Source organism: Rhipicephalus sanguineus, chromosome 6 (assembly GCF_013339695.2).
Source record: "Rhipicephalus sanguineus isolate Rsan-2018 chromosome 6, BIME_Rsan_1.4, whole genome shotgun sequence".
In the NCBI taxonomy this organism is placed as follows: domain Eukaryota; kingdom Metazoa; phylum Arthropoda; class Arachnida; order Ixodida; family Ixodidae; genus Rhipicephalus; species Rhipicephalus sanguineus.
This window is the reverse complement of record NC_051181.1, coordinates 74,004,249-74,022,683: the sequence shown is the minus strand read 5'-3', so window position 1 is coordinate 74,022,683 and position 18,435 is coordinate 74,004,249. Positions and strand designations below refer to the sequence as shown.

Sequence of the window (18,435 nt, the reverse complement as noted above, 5' to 3'; positions counted from 1 at the left end):
GAGCCAAAACACTTCTTAAGCATATTGCTTCTAGTTCAACAATTTAGTAATCACAAGTGAAAATGCGATCCTGCGGGAAAAATAAATACTATATTTTGAACAATATGAAGTAAGGTATTGAAATAACAGTTTTATTTTTTACCGTCAGACGCCGCGACAATCGTTTGTTAAAGGTTTTTGGCAACGTGTTTGATTTATTTCGGCTCTAGAATAGGTTGCGTGCTTTGGATGTATGGTTGCGGAAAATAATACACTGTAACCATACTGAACTGACCTTTTGGTTTTATGGTTATAAACGTTCAAGAATAAAACAAGTCTGAGAGTGTGTTTCCTTTACATTTCCTTGCCCCGTTTGCTCCAACAATCACGATGATGGATCACCGTGACAGCACAACAAACAGTTGGAAATGGTTCAACGCTCATTCAAATCTGCAGATTGTTTCTGAACTACTTCCAGCTATTTTCAAATACCGCTCTTGCGCGAAGCCCGGCGTTCGTTGGCATTCGCGCGCATGACCGCGTTCACGCGTCTATTCGTGACGCACTACTTTTTGAATACGCGCTTCCTCGAACGTGACATCACCTCTCTTTTCCGGTGACGTCGCGAATCGATTCGGCCAATAGCAGCAATGCGGACGAACGACGCAGCGTGCGGACCAATGGGGTTGCGCGATGTCGGTGACGTAGGATTTGTCGCGTTGCGATGGCTACGGGCGTCAGCGCCGTCAATGGCCAGGTGACTGAAGCAACCGGTCCGTTCGGATAGGCCTCGGTAAGTCCGCATTGCCACCGTTTTTTCCGGATTTCCTCCCTTATTTTGGCGTTTGGGTAGTCGACCACAACATCGGAGAACGACGTAAGAGCCGCGTGATTTGTCGTGTGCGATATTTTTCTAAATAGTGGCAGTTTTATTGTTGGAAACGGGAAATATCAGTGTGATGCGCCGCGCCGGCTCGTCTTTCCGTGCTGCCTCAAAGGTACGGTGACGTGAACGCGATTGAATGGGATTTCGGCTAACTGTGGCCCAACTAACCACGACTTCGCGTTTTTTGCGACGTTCGGTCAGCAAAGCAACGGATGTACCAAGAATTGGAACTGGCGGGCGTTTGCACTCTAATGGGAACAGTGTCAAAGCTAACGGTACTACAACCAGCAGTACGCATGGTACGGATTCTCGCCGTACGACGTGTCTGCGGTCATTTAGCTTATCTTGGGTTATTTATTACCGCCGTGTCATCCGCTCGCCTGCTTCTCCGGGTGCGCGGAGGTCAGAGGTGCATGCCCATTCTCGGCGGGGAAAAACCACCCGAAAGTTGTTCTCGTCGCGTGGCCTGCCCGGACACGCTAGGGTCGGTCGTGTCGCCGATCGGCGGCGCGCATTTGCGCAACAGTTTCCCGTGGATCTAGTGAACTGGCCGCGCTGTTCTTTTATCGTCGGCGCACCTAAGCGGGGTCTTTTTACGGCGCTGCCTTTGAAATCGAGCCATCGCAGGCAGCGGAAAACGCTCGTTTTGCTTGCTTTTTTTTTTCTCTCGCTCTTTTGCCGAGCTCTGACGGGTGTCTATGGTCGCCGTTGACGCGCCACACGTGATAGCCTTGCGACTGCACTGCACAGCTGCGCAGACAGCACGTTTCTTTTTATTTCGTTGGTGGTACGGAGCCAACGGTTAACAAAGAATACGTAGAATGAAGGATAGCACGTACGGAAAGCGGAGACGCGACTGCGGCGATGTCTTTCTGCGTCATCGGGGCCACACATCAATTGACGCCTCTGTCCCTTCTATTGCGTTTCTTTTTTCTTTTATTTTTTTTAACCCGCAGTGTCTGGACGAGGTCCCCCTACGCAACGAAAGCATTTGGACGCGTAGTTCGGTTGACCCCTTTTACGCCGCGTAGTTAGCGAGCGTCGTCATCTGCGTCCTCCTCCTCATCAGCGGGTTTCTCTCTCGTTCGTTCGTTCATTCATTCATTCGCACGCTGCGCTCTTCGGCGGACATGACTCGTGAGACGAGAGGAGTGGCGACTTGGAAAAGAAAAAAAAAAAAAAAAACGGAAAGCGAACTGGCACGGCCTTCGCGGTTTCTCTAATCCAGTCATGAAACGAGCGTGCCGCCTGGAATGACGCGAGCTTGTGGAAGAGCTTGACGACTCCAGTGCACGACGTCGCGTCTCCGAGGCCTTTCTGCCTTGTCGTGACAGGCTCCGCCGTCGGTGCGTTTGGCTGCGGAGCATTTCGCAAGCGGGACCGAGTCTGCGCGTCTGTCCTGGCCCACATATGTTGTGTCGCGTTCCGCCTCTTCGGCTTAAAATAAAACAAACAGCGCGAAGACGGGCGAGCGTTCAGAGCTCGGGAGAGAGGTTTTGCTTTCGGCGGCTTTCCCACTGTGCGTCTCTCTTCTGGCGCGCGTCTTATCATCTTATTTGCCGAGGACTCGACGAGTAGAGTGCTCTGCGGGTTACCACCTTGTGTTCCACTGGAGAGGGCATCTTATGCGTACTGGGCCGATTGCCAACAGCTGCGCAATTTTTTATTTTGTTGGTTTGCGCCGCCTGCCTGAGGCCTTCCCAGCTGCGTTGTGTTCGTAGCATATTCATAAGCGCGGCTGATGCGTCAAAAGGCTCGGTAAAAAGCCGGCCATCTTACACTGCGCCCACGTAGCGCGCGGGTTATGGCAGCTGTCATTTTACGGCCTCTTCCAACAACAATACCTTCCTAGAATGCGCGCACCACTTACACGAAGGTCACCACAGCCCTTATTCTTTACACGTCTCTGACCTTGGTGCTTAAATATCATGTTTATTTCAAACACCGAGGTGTTGCGTTGGGATCCTTTAGCAGCGGTTCTTTATCTTTTATGTCACGTTGTGACATGTGTTCCTGACTGCATGTTTTCCTGTTAGTGGATTTAGGGCAGGCGACGGATGACTTGAAAATGTTGGCAGTGGAGGAGGGAGTGAGGAGAATGCGGTCTCATGATAACATCCCAGCTGCCTACTTGCTGTTCTAAAAAAGCAGGAATGCGCTTCCTTTTGTGCCGTAATGAAGTACTGTGGCAACGGCGTCTGTCTACCTGCCACTACACCATTGTTCATACATTGCATTGTTATTGTCAACCTCGTTGGACCTCTGCTCATAACACACTGTTCCAGAATGCATTTGCTGCCTCAAATAAAATTTTAAAATGGAATTTGTAGCCCACAAGATTGGGCATAGCGCATCCAAAGTTAGGTGGGCATGAGCTGCCAGGTGTACAAAGTAATGTTACAGAAAGTATACAAAAAAAAAAAAACATTGGATGTTAGCTACGTAGACACTTGGATAAGCTGTTTCTAGAACCTGTTAGAAACAGCAAGTTGGCAAAGTGTCGAGCAGCTTGGGGAGCTGATGCATGAAATAAAAACAATTGCTCATTAACTAGGAAAAATAATATAACTTTGAGGTGGCAGCACACATTAATACGTCTGTGCGGAGCTCAAAAAGCATGTTCGTTGGTGTCGGAAGTGTGTCTGACTAAAGCGCAAAATAAACACACCATTTTGACTTGACACATAAATCGGTCACCTCACTGTTTTATTATGTGAAAATTGAGAACATCTGACCAGCACTGGGATTTCACTTGCCTTGAAACGAGCTTAGCATGTGACCGTGCACTTTCAAGAAAGAGTACATGGGATTATCTACTTTGGGCTTCCAGATCTTCACAGTACGCATTTATGAGCTGCTTGAAGCATCCTTTGTAGCAGTCCCAATGTGCTATTGTATTCATTCTAGGGTAGTTGGAAAGGTTTACGCTAGTAATAGACTCGCCATGTTTTTATGAAGACGGATTTTGCCCGGCTCTATCCAGACAATTGAAGCAAGGTCGTTTTATTGGATTCCGTCGCATGCCAGTGCCAAGAGCTGCATGTTAGTCGGAATGTGTGGATTGGCTGGGACGTCATATTTGTATTTAAGCGACGCACACTGTCGTAAAGACTCTGAAGATAAGGAGTACAAAAGATATGCGAATCGCTGGCATGTGTGACATTTACGAGCAATTCAGTAACAAGTTGCATGTGCAACAGCAACGTCCGCATTTTATTGCTGGAGGTTTGCACGCTTGAGTGACTGAACGGTTAATCTTATCTCTTCAGGGAGGTTGATAGGAGGACGATTCTTGCGTTCAACGGGCAACCTTTGCCTTGTTCGGGTGTGCTTGAATGACTGTGTTCTGGGCCATCTGAAAATGCAGTGCTAAATTAGTGGACAGCAAGATTAATGGATGGGACTGCTTTCTTTGAGCCCGCTTTTGACCATCTTTTTCTCCGGAGCAAAGCTCGACGCTTTTTACACTCGAAACAGGGGAAGCACACAGAGCACGTCTAATTCTCATTCTGGTCATTGCCTTTTGTGAGGCAATGATTATTTCAATTTGGCATGCAGTGGAGTGGCTTCCATTAAAACAGACCTGGGGATGAGTTGAATGTAGCGGCATTTGAATAAGTTTTTGCGCATTTGCAACACAACTTGTTGCCTGTAACATGCTCGTTTCTTCAAATTCATCGGAATGGCTTTCTGTAAACTAGTTCACTTTGAAAGCTTAAGGAAGGGAGGCTAACCACGTTGCACGTGATTTGCTGCCCTACACTGGGCAAGGAGGAAAGGGGCAGAACAAGAATAGGAAAATGAAAAATGAAGGAAAGAGAGCACGTGATACATGCAGGCACAAAACGGCTTTCATCATGGAAGCACAGACAGCCGCAGCTGGGAAATACTTTAAGGAGTCCGGTTCCTCTGCGTTTGTTGTAGACAAAACGAGACTACTAATGCTGTAGAAAATGTCGAGGTCTACAAACACATTGTCAAATTGGATTTTTGGTAGAGGAATCATTAAATTGAGGTTTGACATCAAGGAAGTGTACGCGACCATAAATCAGTTGATAAAATAACCTTTCAAAAAGTGTTATGAAGCGAAGAGTCCCGGAAAAAGGCCTTCACATCGAAACTTGTCGTCTCCGTAAGTGGTACAAACACGACGTTCCACGAGTAAAAACTTACATGTGCACATCATTTCTGGCCATAATGCATTGACTTATATGTTATGCGAATGAATCAAGCATGAGGCATGCATTATGTGTATCATTTCTAAGCTCGCATTGCGCTGCCTGTCAACGGCTCTGCTTCATCGGTGTTGTCAGTGCGATACTTGTCACTTCAAGGTGCTTCTGGTCTGAGCTCATGAAGACAGGATCGTTGGTTCGTGTGAGCAAATGATTGACAGTGTCGATGTTTAATAGTCGACACATGAAGAAGGTATTGTTCTTGCCATGACGGCCGACCTGTCGGGCATGCACTGACGTGGCAGAATGAAACGCAGAAAAAGAAACGTAAAGCTCTGGTTTGATGTGACAGCTGAGACTTGGCATCAGATGCTGTTGTGTATGTGTTTATTTGAGATTCACCTGCACACTAGTGTTCGAACACTTTGGTATCTTTTTCATACAATTTCCCTTGCCAGATTCGTATTTCAAAGCATGTTTTTTCGAGCTTAGCATTTGAGGGCACTTTTTTTTTTATTGTATGTCAGATGTTCAATGTTTCTTGGAGACGCTATTTACTGCCCCCCCTACCCGAGGTCTCTAAAATATTTGTTAGTTAAAAAATTTTAAAAATTGGCGTGCAAAAACGACAGGCACATTCGTGTGGGTAGAGAGTGCTAACAACTGAAACATACTTTAAAAAGAAACCTTGAAAAAAAGAAAATGAAAAGATGGATTTGCCATGACGACACGACAAGCTGGCTCACTTAAATTCCCGCACTTTCCGCAGCTGCCACAAGCATGTTCAGCCAGGAAGGCTTATGCACGGCACTTTTCTTTGACGTCATTTTATGTGGTTATGACTGCTTCCGCAAAGCAGCTGTTGGTGCACCATGGAGCTCGGCATGTTAGTTCGTCGTTGCCATAGCTACAACACCTCGCTAATGACTGTGCAATAACAATGCGATAGCAGAGTTCTTCAGCAGAACGTGTCAAAGGGGTCCGGCAACAGTAAGAATGGCTGTACAATGCAGTTGAAATTTGAGCTGGTTGGTGCATGGCTCTTTAGAAAAGGGTGCTGGGTGAACAGGAACAGAACACACAACAACACAGCGCACTATATTCCAGCATATTTATTTTCTGATACGTGTATACAGAGCCTTGCGTTGGTATTGTGTGACATGCACACAAAAGTTACTTTCTAAGAAAATGCAGTTCTTGTATCACTGAGAAGAATAGATGGGGCGCTGATACCCATGGCACCCAGCTATGAGATAGCTTCAGTTTCAATAATTGGGCATTAGTTCGCTGCACATTTCTTTAATAAAACATAATGTCGCAGTTTTGTTATCGGGCCCATGGGAATTGAAACTACACATAAGTAATGATCATACTGCCACAGGATCACAGTGTAATGCTGCTTTCAATACCATCAAGCAAGCTCTCTCAGGAGTGCTGCAGGAGCCTCTTTAATCATGTGCAACGGACAGCAGAAATTTCACAACTTCTAAATAAAATATATGCCACTAGTAGTCCTTTAAATGAAGTCTGACATAGTTTATGGCACTACTAGTTGCAGAGATTTAAACCCACACTAGACGATATATCAACTTAGACTGATAAATTGTACTGTCAAAACGTTGTTTGCGCTTCTTTATTAGCCGGAAATGTGGAAGCCACACATTTTTCATAGGTCTCTTTGCGCCCCAAAAGTGCATAGTTTGACCTGTCATGTGTTTCACATTAGTTGTGCCTACTTGGGCTCTTTGTACGTAGCAAATGTTTCTGTAGGTTGCTAGGTTCAGTTGTTTATTTTTTAACTTAACACTATCACTCTTACCAACAAAATATTTTTCAAAACTTTTGTGCCCATTCAAAATCGCTATAGTTCTTCTCGTGGTATGACTTGCCTAGTTGCAATTCTAGATCCGCAGTCGATATATTGACCAATCTAACAGCTTTCGTTACTACCTTTGTAGGACTTGTATGAACATGTGTCGAGTACTTCTAGATGCAAGAATACCATTAAAAGGAATTTTTTAAAAATTTTAATTGTACCATTTTGGGTTGTATGGGGCTGTCGCATCTTCATGCATGGCAGCCCCTTTTCTGTTTGCTGCAACATAGGTAATAAACATGCTTCTGTGCTGTACTTTCTCAAGATAAGACAACTTGACAGCATGTTGGAACAGCTAGCTCTAAAATCAAACTGCTGTGCTGTTGTACAGTATATAAAAAAGAAAACTGGAATTTAATGAATGTACAAGTTTATTCATAACCTTGCCTTCTGTACTAACGAGTAGCAAGGAAATGAGCTTTGCCAGAAAGTGAAACACTTTAAAAGCAAGGGCGCTCCCAGAAACGTACAACTCATTCCTGATAGGCACATTTTACATTTGTTTTCAGTTTCAATTTGCAAATATATGCTTAAGCATCTTCCAGTATTGTTTGAGGGTTGCAGATCAATTAACCCTTGGTTATCTTTCTAGCTATTTAACAATAAGGACAGCCCACCATAAACAGCCACTGTCATTGGAGTTTTTTCTTCATTGCTAATTTTGAGCATGGTGACCAGGGATTTATAATTTTAGGCTAGTGTGAGCAACTCTCCATTGTTATATCCATTTCTCATTGGCTTACTTTTCCTAAGGAGCCACAAGTCTGCAATGTGAATCGAAAAACAAGTTGTGTTCTACCACATGGCAACAACTGACTCATAGTGACGTAGTTTTCAATTTGACTGCCGGTACACTGTTTTTTACCGTGTATGGTTGCCACAGCAGACGCAGTGCACGTTCCTGCAGCTGTTCTGCAAACAGCTGGCATTTCTTGCTGCTAAAAGGGTGGTCGTTCTTTCCGTGTAGCATGTTTCGGTGAAGGCTGCCGTGTTTTGTGCTTTTATTTCTTACAATTTTTTTTCCTCTGTTCCCCATGAACTTCGGGGTGATTCACTCTGTCTCTCTGAATTGCAGACGATTCCCGAGCTTCATAGAATGTACGTCAGTTTGCTCACCAAAGGTAAGTTGGCATCTCACTTCATCTATGACTGCCGAGTGAACTAAATTTCGGGGTTTTTTACATGCGGAAACCACAATGTGAACATGAGGCACTGTGTTGTGGGGGACCACAGATTAATTTCACACACCTGTAGTTCCTTAACATGAACCTAAATCTAAGTACAGGCGTGTTTCTGCATTTTGCCTTCATCAAAATGTGGCATTGCATGCTGCAAAATGCAACGTAACAAAAAAACGTTTCATGCACTTTTCGAGAAAGCATATGGGTAAGCAGGAAGTAGTCACCCGCCACAGTAGTCTAGTGGTTATGGTACTCGACTGCTGACCTTTAGGTTGCGGGATCGAATCCCGGCCGTGGCGGCTGCATTTTCGGTGGAGGCCAAAATGTGTGAGGCCTGTGTACTTAGGTTTAGGTGCATGTTAAAGATCCCCATGTGGTCTAAACTTCTGCAGCTCTCCACTACAGCATCCCTCACAATCATATCAGGGTTTTGAACCGTAAAATCCCAACAATAAAAAAAAGTTAAATGCGTGAAGTAGGGAAGATGAAGTGGTGGTAGCGTTTAAGCCATTTTGAATCAAGATTGCCAAGCATCAAAAATCATAGAAGAAAAATTTAAAACTTAGTTATTATTAGGGGCACTGTTTTGAAGCATACTTCAAAGGAGAGGTAGGTTACTCTGAGTGCCAAATGGTTGTTGTGGATGTGCAGGGCTGTGTGAAAGCTACTTCCCTCCGACCTGTGTGGCGAGCCAGCTGCAGAGGCTGCCAGACAGCGGTTCACTCGGCCACCGTCATGGCTGCAGGTCAAGGGAGCACCACGCCCCGTGAAGTCAACCCTGCTAGGGAGCACCCCCTGGAAAGGTACCTCCACCAAAGAGAAGCGTCTGGTTGTCAAGCGATGCTTGTGTCGCCTCACAAGTGTCGTAGGCGTTGTAGGTGTGACCACGAAGAAACCAGGTGGTTGCGTGCATGTTTGTATCCGGTGTTTTCCAATAGTCGATGCTCTCTCGATCACGGACTTGTTGGCGATCAGCCATTTCTGATGTGGCAATATGACCTTTTATCGAGATGACTCATTGTTTCTCATTGTCACATTTCATTGTTGCCTGGACATGAATGCATTACTGTCAGTGTTGCCTGTAGCAACTGAAGTGTTGCACTGCTAAGCGTGTGGATGAAGGTCTAATTCTCGGTATTGCGAAAGGAAACAGTTAGGAGGGAGCGTTGTACAATGCGATAGAAAGAAAAAAAGAAAAATAGCACGTCAGGTACGCGCACGCCAGGCTTCACTTGCCCCCATTTTCTCCATAGGGCACGGGCTCCTTTTTTCGCTAAACATGCAAAACTTGCAAAGATGTATGTTAATAAGTCAGTCTTTTGCAGGGCTGAAAAAAAGACACACTTCATTGTGAGGGGAGGCTTGTTAAATCGGAAAAGTAATAACTAAAGGTGCGTGGTGACGCTGCTTTGAAGTTTCCGCAACAACACACCTTAACTCTTCTGGCAGTTAGGTGCAGTAAAGGTGCAAGTGCCCAAATGCTTGGAATGTTTTGATAGTGTTTACTGCAGCGTTTGTCCATCGGCATATGCTGCAATGTCTACATAGAGTACTAGGATACTGAAATCCGGTGTGTGAAGTGGTACTCGCATACTTGCACAGGGTGACGCCTGATGGACTGTCCCTTGGAGGAGGCGTTGCCAATGAGGGCTTCAGCCGCACCCCGTCGGAGGCCCTGTTTGCCGTGGTGCCAGCGGCGAGCACCCCCGACGGCAGTCTCTACTCGGAGAGTGCCACCCTGCTCAATGGGCAGCTGCCGCGTCTCACCACCCTCGAGGGCAAGCCCCGCCCCGAGCTCTTGGACGAGGAGGACACTGCCTGCCCGCCGAACAAGGTCAATTTGTGTGCTATATTTCTTTCTTGCTTAGCTTAAAAAAAAAAAAACAGCGCAGTGTAAGCGAGGACAAGTACGAACACTCGACCAGCGCTTGTCCATGTTGTGCATGTTGTCCCTGTTTTGACAGTTCAGCTGTTGCAGCTGGCCGTAGTTTGTCTGGTGTTGCAATAAACCAACATCATCATGCCGGCACGCGCTCTCCCGTTGTGGTGATTTCTCCTGCGTGTGATGCAATAACTCGGATGGCCGAGAGAGAGTGTACAGAGAGAGGGAGAGACAGACATAAAGGGATAGAAAGAAAGGAAAGAGATAAAAAGATAGAAGGACAGAGAAAAGAGATAAACAGGAAGCGAGAAGTGGAGAAACAAGGAGGGGAACATTACGTAAAATCATGTAACCCTAGTCACCTGACATGTTCCCTCCAAAATGACATAACACTAGTCACGTAACACGTTCCCGCCAAACCCATGTCGTTTAAGCGAGGAAGGGACACTGTCTTGAGAGGGCAGCTTCTTCGTTCGGAGTTCAAGCACTCGCTCCATTGTTGCTTCCTGCCTTGCGCCACTAGTGCAAGCTAGCTTCGCTGCTACCTCACTCTTCACACCACTAGTACGGAGCTGCTCCAAATTTTTTACTTGTTTGTGTTTGTGTTGTGCTATTTTTAACAATGGATACGTAACAATTAATTCACAAGGTAACGCTATTTTTTTTTCTTGCACCCTATTTTATTTCATGTATTGTTCAGGTGCATTAGACGTAAGGCTGAACTTGGATAAAGGCAGAAAAGCCTGCCTGACATCGACCTTGCCATTGAAGGAGAACATGTACCATTGCTGGCATAGCGAGGACATGGTGTAACTGGTGAATGCAGATAAATTATGAGCACTTTTCACCATTGCACGAAAACATTCATTGTAAAGCACACAATACACTCTTTTCAGACAGGAACTGATGCGAGAATGCGGAATTAAAGATGTATGGAAAAAGATTGGATTAAGGTTGAGCAAAAGAGTGGGCATACTGTCACATTGTCATGACAATAAAGAGTGCAGGAGCCAAAGTGTTCAGTATTGAACTCGTTAATGGGCAGAGTTGTGCCCAGAAAAATGAACTCGCAGCATAGTGGTAGTGGTAAGATTTGTCATCGAAATCTGATCTACAGGCAAACAACATCAACTCTTCATGCGTGCGTCATCGTACATTCCAATTTCATCACTTGTACAGTAGAACCCCGCTGTTATGTTCCTCACTGCTGCGTTTTCCCGGCTGTTACGTCGTTTTCCGCCGGTCCCGGCATAGCTCCCATAGGATACAATGTATTGGGAACCCCGCTGTTAGTCGTTACTGTCGGACCGTTCCCGTATGATACGTCGCGAAGTGCGCCCGGAGCCGACCGAGTGACTACCAAAGAGAGCGGCCATGGCGCATTTTCACGCAGCTTGGCCTCGTTTGACCGTAATATTAGCCGCATGAGAGACGCAAGCAACAGAATCTTTCAATTGATGCAAACAAAAGCATGGCCTTCGAGATTCAAATTGCAAAGATGGCGTCTATGACGTAACTGCTCGCGAAAGCAAGGCCTTCGAGATTGGCATTTACTATTGACAAAAGCATAGCCTCTGAGATTTGCATTGCACAAACATGGCGTGTATGACGTAATTGCTTGCGAAAGCAAGGCCTTCGAGATTGGCATTCACTTCTGCCATCGCGTTGGCGTAGGCGTATACTCATCATCATCGTTATTTGTCGGAGAACGGGAGGAGTTCGAGCTGGTTGGAGCTCGCATGGTCGTGCGTGCGGTTCGCGGTCGGACTCGCCGCGCCGGTCGTGATTGCGTGTGCTTAGTTTTTTCATGCCTACAGCTGTTGGTGTTAAAAAAATCACATACGTTGATTACATTTCTGTGGATAAGGCCGTCCTAAGCTCCGCGTTTCTATCCATCGACTAGATCGCGGCTGAGCGCGCCAATTTTCGTGCTGCTCGTAAGAATTGAAATAAAATTCTGTACCACTAAATATTTTGCCGTTTTTCCTGTTTTTCGGCTCTTACGTTTCCCGTCTCTTACGTTTATTTCCTACGGTCCCTTCAAAAACGTATCAGCGGGGTTCTACTGTATTCGTTTAGGTTCTAGAATGTACACTGTAATTTTCATTGTGCTTGCATTCTAGTTACGGCCAAGAGAACCAATGACAACATACAAGAAAGTTTCTGTTCACGTAAAAGTGTGTCCTGCTCTATGCTCAATGGAAAAACATAAACACGTACGCTTGTCCATAGGTGCGTTGTATGGATGATTATTGGCTGTTTGTTTTCTCACCAGGTGGCGCTTGGTGGCAGTGATCGACCACTGTCCCCTAGCGGAGCCATCTGCTTGGACCTTGTGGCCGACGTATCTGCCGATGCAGCCGCCGAGGAAGAGACTGCCATCACCAAAGAACGACTTCGTGTTGTAGCAATTCAGGTATTACTCTATGAATATTGCATGCTTTCAATTACCGTATTTACTCTAATCTAAGCCGATGTTTTTTTTTTAACGATGTGTGGAAGTGGGGGGGTCAGCTTAGATTTAAGTACCATGATTTGACCACAGCGGCCACCTACCTAAAGGCCCAGCCGCGCTAGCAGCGTGGTGGCTCTGCATGCGCGTTCGAAGCTCATTTTCGCGACATCTTACAGTAGCTGCATGGTGACGAGGTCGCTCAGGCTCAGCGGCAGAGTGGTGTTCCCCATGGCTACTCAGGCCGACCGCGTTGTCTGCTTCGTAGTGTCCATTGTACCGAAATCTCGCCGTCCCATGTTCATGCAGCGAGGGTCGTCGAGCCAGCGAGATTTCACGCCGGCAAAGGCGGGCAAAGGTGGATCGGGTCACGTGATTACGGCACCGGTGAATGCCACGCACTTTGACACCCTCTCTCCTGTCATGTGACGCGGAGGTGGCAGAGGCGCAAGTAGTGCGAGCGCGGAGTTGGTCAGTTTTCTGGAAGCGATCGTGCAGTGTAGTCGTGCCGATAAAACGATGTCTTCTTTTTTTAATTTGGCCTGCATTCAAGGTAAGTTTTTTTTTTTTCTGGCCTTGTGAATTTCAGGGGTCGACCTGCAATCGAGAGCAGCCTAGATTCGACTAAATACGGTACACAGGGACCCTTATCATTTAATTGTGTGCCTTTAGGCTGCCTCAGGCAACAGAGGCGTTCGCTCAGTATCGCTCGGTTTGACAAACTTTAGTTGTTTGTTGTACGTCACCCTCGTTCACCTTTCATGCAGTGAAATCTCTCATCTTATTGTAGGACGATGTACGCAATGAAGGTCTGTATCACCACACGTCATCACTAGGGACCGGATTTTAGGCAAATGCCTATTTTTTCCTTAAGATTCTATCGCCCCACTTTGATATATGAGCATGAATTAGAGGCTAAGGAGGGCATTTATAGTGTTTACATAGTGCCTATAAATGCCTATTTTTGGCGTTCGGGCCTATAAATACCTATTTTCAAAACTAGCGCTTATATTTACACTCTTTCATTCCAACTTTCGCTTTCAAGTGCAGTTTGAGACCGCTATTCAGGTTACCGCGCAACATTCGCTGTTTGAAAGTCTGTGGGGTTCAACCTTTCCCTCTAGTTCAACCAACTCCCGGAAACAACCGCTAGCAGCGGTAAAACGGGACGCACTGGGGAGCATACGCCGCTGCACTGATATGGCGCGAGTGGTTGGCGAATTTGAAATTGTGGAGAGGTGTCACGGGAGAGCACGGTGTAAGAATATTCAGGTGTTGACACTGCGCGCGCCTAAGCGGCCAGAAAATGTTCAGTCGTCGGTCCGTTGAGCGGTGCGCCATCTAATGGCTTGAGGCGGAGAGCGCCCGCGAGTAGCCGAATCACGGTGGTGCTGCGTCATCGCCGCCGCTCTCGCCGTTCCCCCTCCTGTTGCTCTCTCGATATCGCCCCTCGACGCCGCTTGGCGGATGCACATTATCCAGCAAAATGGCACAGAAAAATGCACGTTATCAGCAGCATGCGCGTTGCTATGGAGACGACTACCCCGCTTTTCGTAGCGCCCTCTGCAAGTCATCTGATAAGAGCCCGAACATTATCTGAACGCGCGTGGATTGCGGTTTCCCATGCGTTGGGGGAAGAGTGTCATCACCTGAGTATATTCTTACACCGTGCGGGAGAGTGATGAGCAAAAGAAGAAAGAAAAATGTTATGTGCAAGCAGCTTCTGTTTAGTTCGTAATTTACTTTTTAAGGTGTTCATCGCCAGGAGAGGAACTGGCTCTGCACGATTCGACCCAGCCAATAGGAAGAGTCCCCTCCTTCTGGTCTTTTAGCGATCTCTGTCTGCTCCTGCTCTACCCTTCTCAGTCATGCCGAAAAGAACGGTGCATAGGTGTACCGTATTTACTCGAATCTAGGCCGGCCCCGATTCTAAGCCGACCCCCGAAATTCGCAAGACCAGAAAAGTAAAAAAACCTATTCATTGTACTCGAATCTAAGCCGACCCCCCCACTTTCGCACATCGTTTTTTCGAAAAAAACATCGGCTTAGATTCGAGTAAATACGGTATGTTGATTCGACAGCAGGCACTTGACTCGCCATGCTACAGAATAAGCGGAGAGACCGTGTTCTGCAAAGCGTGTGTGACAAAGGACAATTTCACAGCTACGTTCAACTGTTGGGGCCTGTGTACCACCTTAAACAATAATTTTTTTGTTTTCCTGTCGTAAATAGAGGTCATGCACGTCTTCCTTTGAAATTATTTGCATTTAAGTAAAAATTTATTGTGCCTATAATTACGATATTGGACGCCTAAAACTTCATTTTGCCTGTGTATTTCTGGCACGGAAAGCACCCTTTTTTAATGCCTAAAAATCCAGACTCTGGTCGTCACCCAAGAGTCAGAAAACTCAGTGTCTGATTTACTTTTTCTTTCTCTCTTAACTTTCTTTTTGTTTGTTTTATATGCCTCTCTCCACCTGTCTTTCTCTCCCCACTTTCCTTGCCACACAGAGTAGCATGTCAGCGATTTCTTTACGCCAGCGAAATTCTCGGCATTCTCGCTTGTCAGAGAGAGTTCTCACTCTCTTACTCTGAAACAGCGGTAGTATGAAGGCTTGAGAAGGACTAAAAAGGCAGTGTAGTTAATAAGTATGGTACAGTAGAACTTGGGTGATACGAATCTCGCGGTGGAGTGAAAATATTTGTATCACTCGAAATTTCGTGTTGCCAAAAACCTAGCAAAATCCGTGCTCAAACCGTGATATACAGTAAATGCTTGTTAATTCGAACTCGAAGGGGACTACAGTCAAACACGGATATATCGAACTTGAAGGGGATCGCGAAATAATTCAATACAGTCGGCGACCGTTTATTCAGACTTTGCAGGAACCGCCGAAAAGTCCGAATAATCGGGAGTCCGAAAAAAGGATTCACCAGAAAAAAAGCACCTTTATTGGCCCAGCGGCCAGAAAAATCTTGTCAATGCGTGTCTGTACACATGCACGCTTGCATGCGACCAAGTCGGCCTGTATTTCAGCCGATGTTTCGCCGCCCCTGTGGGTCGGCAATTCGTCTGCGACGGCCTACACTAAATCTGCCTTTGATGGCTGTAATGTAGGAGGCACGTATCACGACAGTCACTGTTCACATGCGCTGGTTCGAGTAGCTGACGGATGATCTCATCGCCCAACTCGGCGAAAAACTCCCAAGCAACTTTGGATTGAGGTCGGCCACCTTCCACCTGGCGAATAATTGCTGCTTTTTTCACCATCATCAGGGCCTTGTAGTTGCCACGCTTCTTTAGTTACGATGGCGCACATGGAATGGGCGGCGTCAAAACAATTGCAGCAGATAGGCCTCGCATGCCAAGCAGTAACCAAGGGAGCGAGACACAAAGCTCGGGCTGCAGATCAGGCCTAGCCACAGAAATGTCTGACAACGCAAGCCCTCAAACGCCAAGAAAGAACGACGTTGGGCTAGTTGATGTTGCAACGCTTGTGTTGTCGTTCTTTCTCTGTCCGAGTTAGGATCCGCTTAGTATTCGTACGCACTGTCATTCATCTCAAACAGAGCACTGAGCTGATTCCAATCTTGGCTTGGCTTGGCCTGCTGTTTGGCCATGGTAGCCGTTCAATGGATACTTGACTGGCTAAAGCCAAAAGGCAATCATTACGTGTAGCCAACAAACGTAGCCTTCGAGATCGGTAATTTCTGTGTGGATTTTGTCACTGGCATGATCTCCAGCTATAGGCAGTGCAACATTTCAGTGCTGGCAACCTAGCAGAAATATTGTAAACATTGCTGACAGCTTGTCATGACGTTCAATGTCGCACTTGATCAGCTGGCCGGAGTCCGAAAAATTGAAAGGCGCACTGTGGGACGTCCGAATTTTAGGTCGTGAGTTTATATTACTTCAATGGGACGAGTGGCAGTGCCGCGAAGGTGTCCGAATAAACGAGCATGTCCAAATTTTCAGCGTCCGAATAAACGGTCGGCGACTGCATGTAAAAAATTCGATATAAAAAATACTCCTTACCTGCGGCAGACGATCACCTACCAATTGGCGCATTAAAGAATGACAACGAATTCCACACACACAACTCAACAGAATGCTTTATTTGCGTAAACAAAATCGCTGATCTTGGCCTGCTTCTTCATCTTCGAAATGAAGTGAAAAACTCTGGCCTTGATCTTATGAAGGCTGTCTAGGTGAGACAGTCCGGTTCCTTCCATGTCACCACAACAACGACGAATCAAGCCGAACGCTGCCACCACTTAAGCAGCGGAGTACGACCGTGTAGCCACCCCCTCGTCTGGACAATCTTCATTGCCACTTGAGCTGTCAGCCTGGGTCCCTGCAACCGCAGCTACAATTTCCTCGTCACTGAGTCTTGCAACAGTCTGAACATTGCTGTCAGTGCTAACAAAATCGTTGGCAGACAGACCGGCTGGAATGGCAGCCGGGAAGAGGGACAACAACTCGCGAAACGCGTCGTCCATGCCCTCGTCTTCGCTGGTTTCGGAGGCTTCGGCTGTCACGAAGCCTGCCATCTGGAAGTAGTTGGCCACTGTCTCCACCTTCACGTCTCGCCAGGCGCCCGTCATTATTTGAATGGCACCAAGCAGGTCAACCTTAAGCTCGGTGCCCATGCAGAGGTTCACCAAAAGTCTATAAAGGAGTCGCCTCCTGCAACCCACCTTTAATGATGATGCCCTAGTCGAGTGGCTGCAGCTTCGCTGTGGTGTTGGCAGGCAGAAACCTGAGCACAATGTGTTTGAGCTCACAGGTGCTGTGATGGGCCAAGCAGTTATCGACAAGAAGGCAAGCGCGGCACCCCCACTTGCCCAGTTCGGCGTCCCACACTTGCTGCCATCCTGTAAATAGCTGACGTGTCATCCATGCCTTCTTGTAAAGGCATAGCAGTCAGGGAGCTGCTTGCAGTTCTTGAAGCAGCGCGGAGCCCTCGCTTTGCCATTCACAAAGTGCTGGAGCTTTCGCGAGCCATCCATGTTGACTGCGAGCAGAACACTCGCATACACTTTGTTCATTTTGCCTCTGTGACACGTGCTGGCCCGGACGTCGAGCGTCTTGCTCGGCAGCATTTGCCAAAACAGCCTGGTCTCGTCGGCATTGAAGATTTCCGTAAGAGAAAACTTTGAGGAGATTTGAGGCCATTCATTCAAAATCCTGGCCGGTGACGGCTTTGCTTTCACCAAAAATGGTTTTGCCGACTATGTTATAGCGGTCTTCAACCTGTGCAGCCACCCGATGTCGTCGGCAAAGTTGTCTTCGCCAAGTGCTACGACAAACCATTTGGACTTAGCCATTAGAATTGGGCCGTCCACCGTAATGTTCTTAACCCGGACTTCTAAGAGCAGGGATAGAGAGCCTTGTTGACTTTTTTGTGTGCGCATATCGGTGGGTATTCTCGTCGCCACTGTTAGTTGGGAGGTGGCCACGCCGTTCCAGCAGTAAACGAGACAGTCGGACAATGCCAACAGAAAAAAAGCGCGGGTTTTATTCACACTCATGAATATATATAGGAAAGTAAAGGGGAGAGGAAGGAGGATAAAGATTGCGCACATGCACACTTGAAAGCTTGGGCACGTCGTTCAATGGGTTACCGCATTAACCATTGTGGGTACCGACGCGTTCGAATTATCAGGAGTTTTCCTCCATAGAAATACACATGGCTGCGCCGGGACCAGGCCATTGGTTCGAATTAACGAGCTTTTACTGTACGCATTAACAGGGTGTCTACCGACGGGGAAAACCGGGAATTCTCAGGGATTTTGGATAGACTGGAAATAATCAGGGAAATTGTGCTCCCATCAGGGAAAATTTACCAGTAACCTTATTAAAAGGGAACGAAAGTTGTGGTAACGCTGGCTCGAGATTTTGTGAACGCACTTTTCAAATCGAACGGCCGCTGCAGGGAAAGGGCGTACCTCGATGCTCTACTCACCTTCGGGGCGGTGGAGTCGGTGAGAATCCGGCTATTGT

The 18,435-nt window shown here is 46.9% G+C and overlaps 1 protein-coding gene across 2 annotated transcripts in view; it reads left to right on the top strand.

Annotated features, from left to right (window-relative positions):
* The first annotated feature begins 692 nt into the window (after positions 1 to 692).
* LOC119395891 (solute carrier family 41 member 1) overlaps positions 693 to 18,435 on the top strand; it is a 71,377-nt gene continuing 53,634 nt past the window's right edge. The window contains exons 1-5 of one of the 2 annotated variants that reach the window (XM_037662905.1): positions 693 to 772; positions 7,992 to 8,037; positions 8,749 to 8,900; positions 9,700 to 9,931; positions 12,255 to 12,395. In XM_037662905.1, the coding sequence (XP_037518833.1) occupies positions 8,833 to 8,900; positions 9,700 to 9,931; positions 12,255 to 12,395 (441 nt within the window). In that variant the 5' untranslated portion in view covers positions 693 to 772; positions 7,992 to 8,037; positions 8,749 to 8,832. The remainder of the gene's footprint in view (positions 773 to 7,991; positions 8,038 to 8,748; positions 8,901 to 9,699; positions 9,932 to 12,254; positions 12,396 to 18,435) is intronic. The other variant, XR_005184356.2, reaches the window with a different exon arrangement.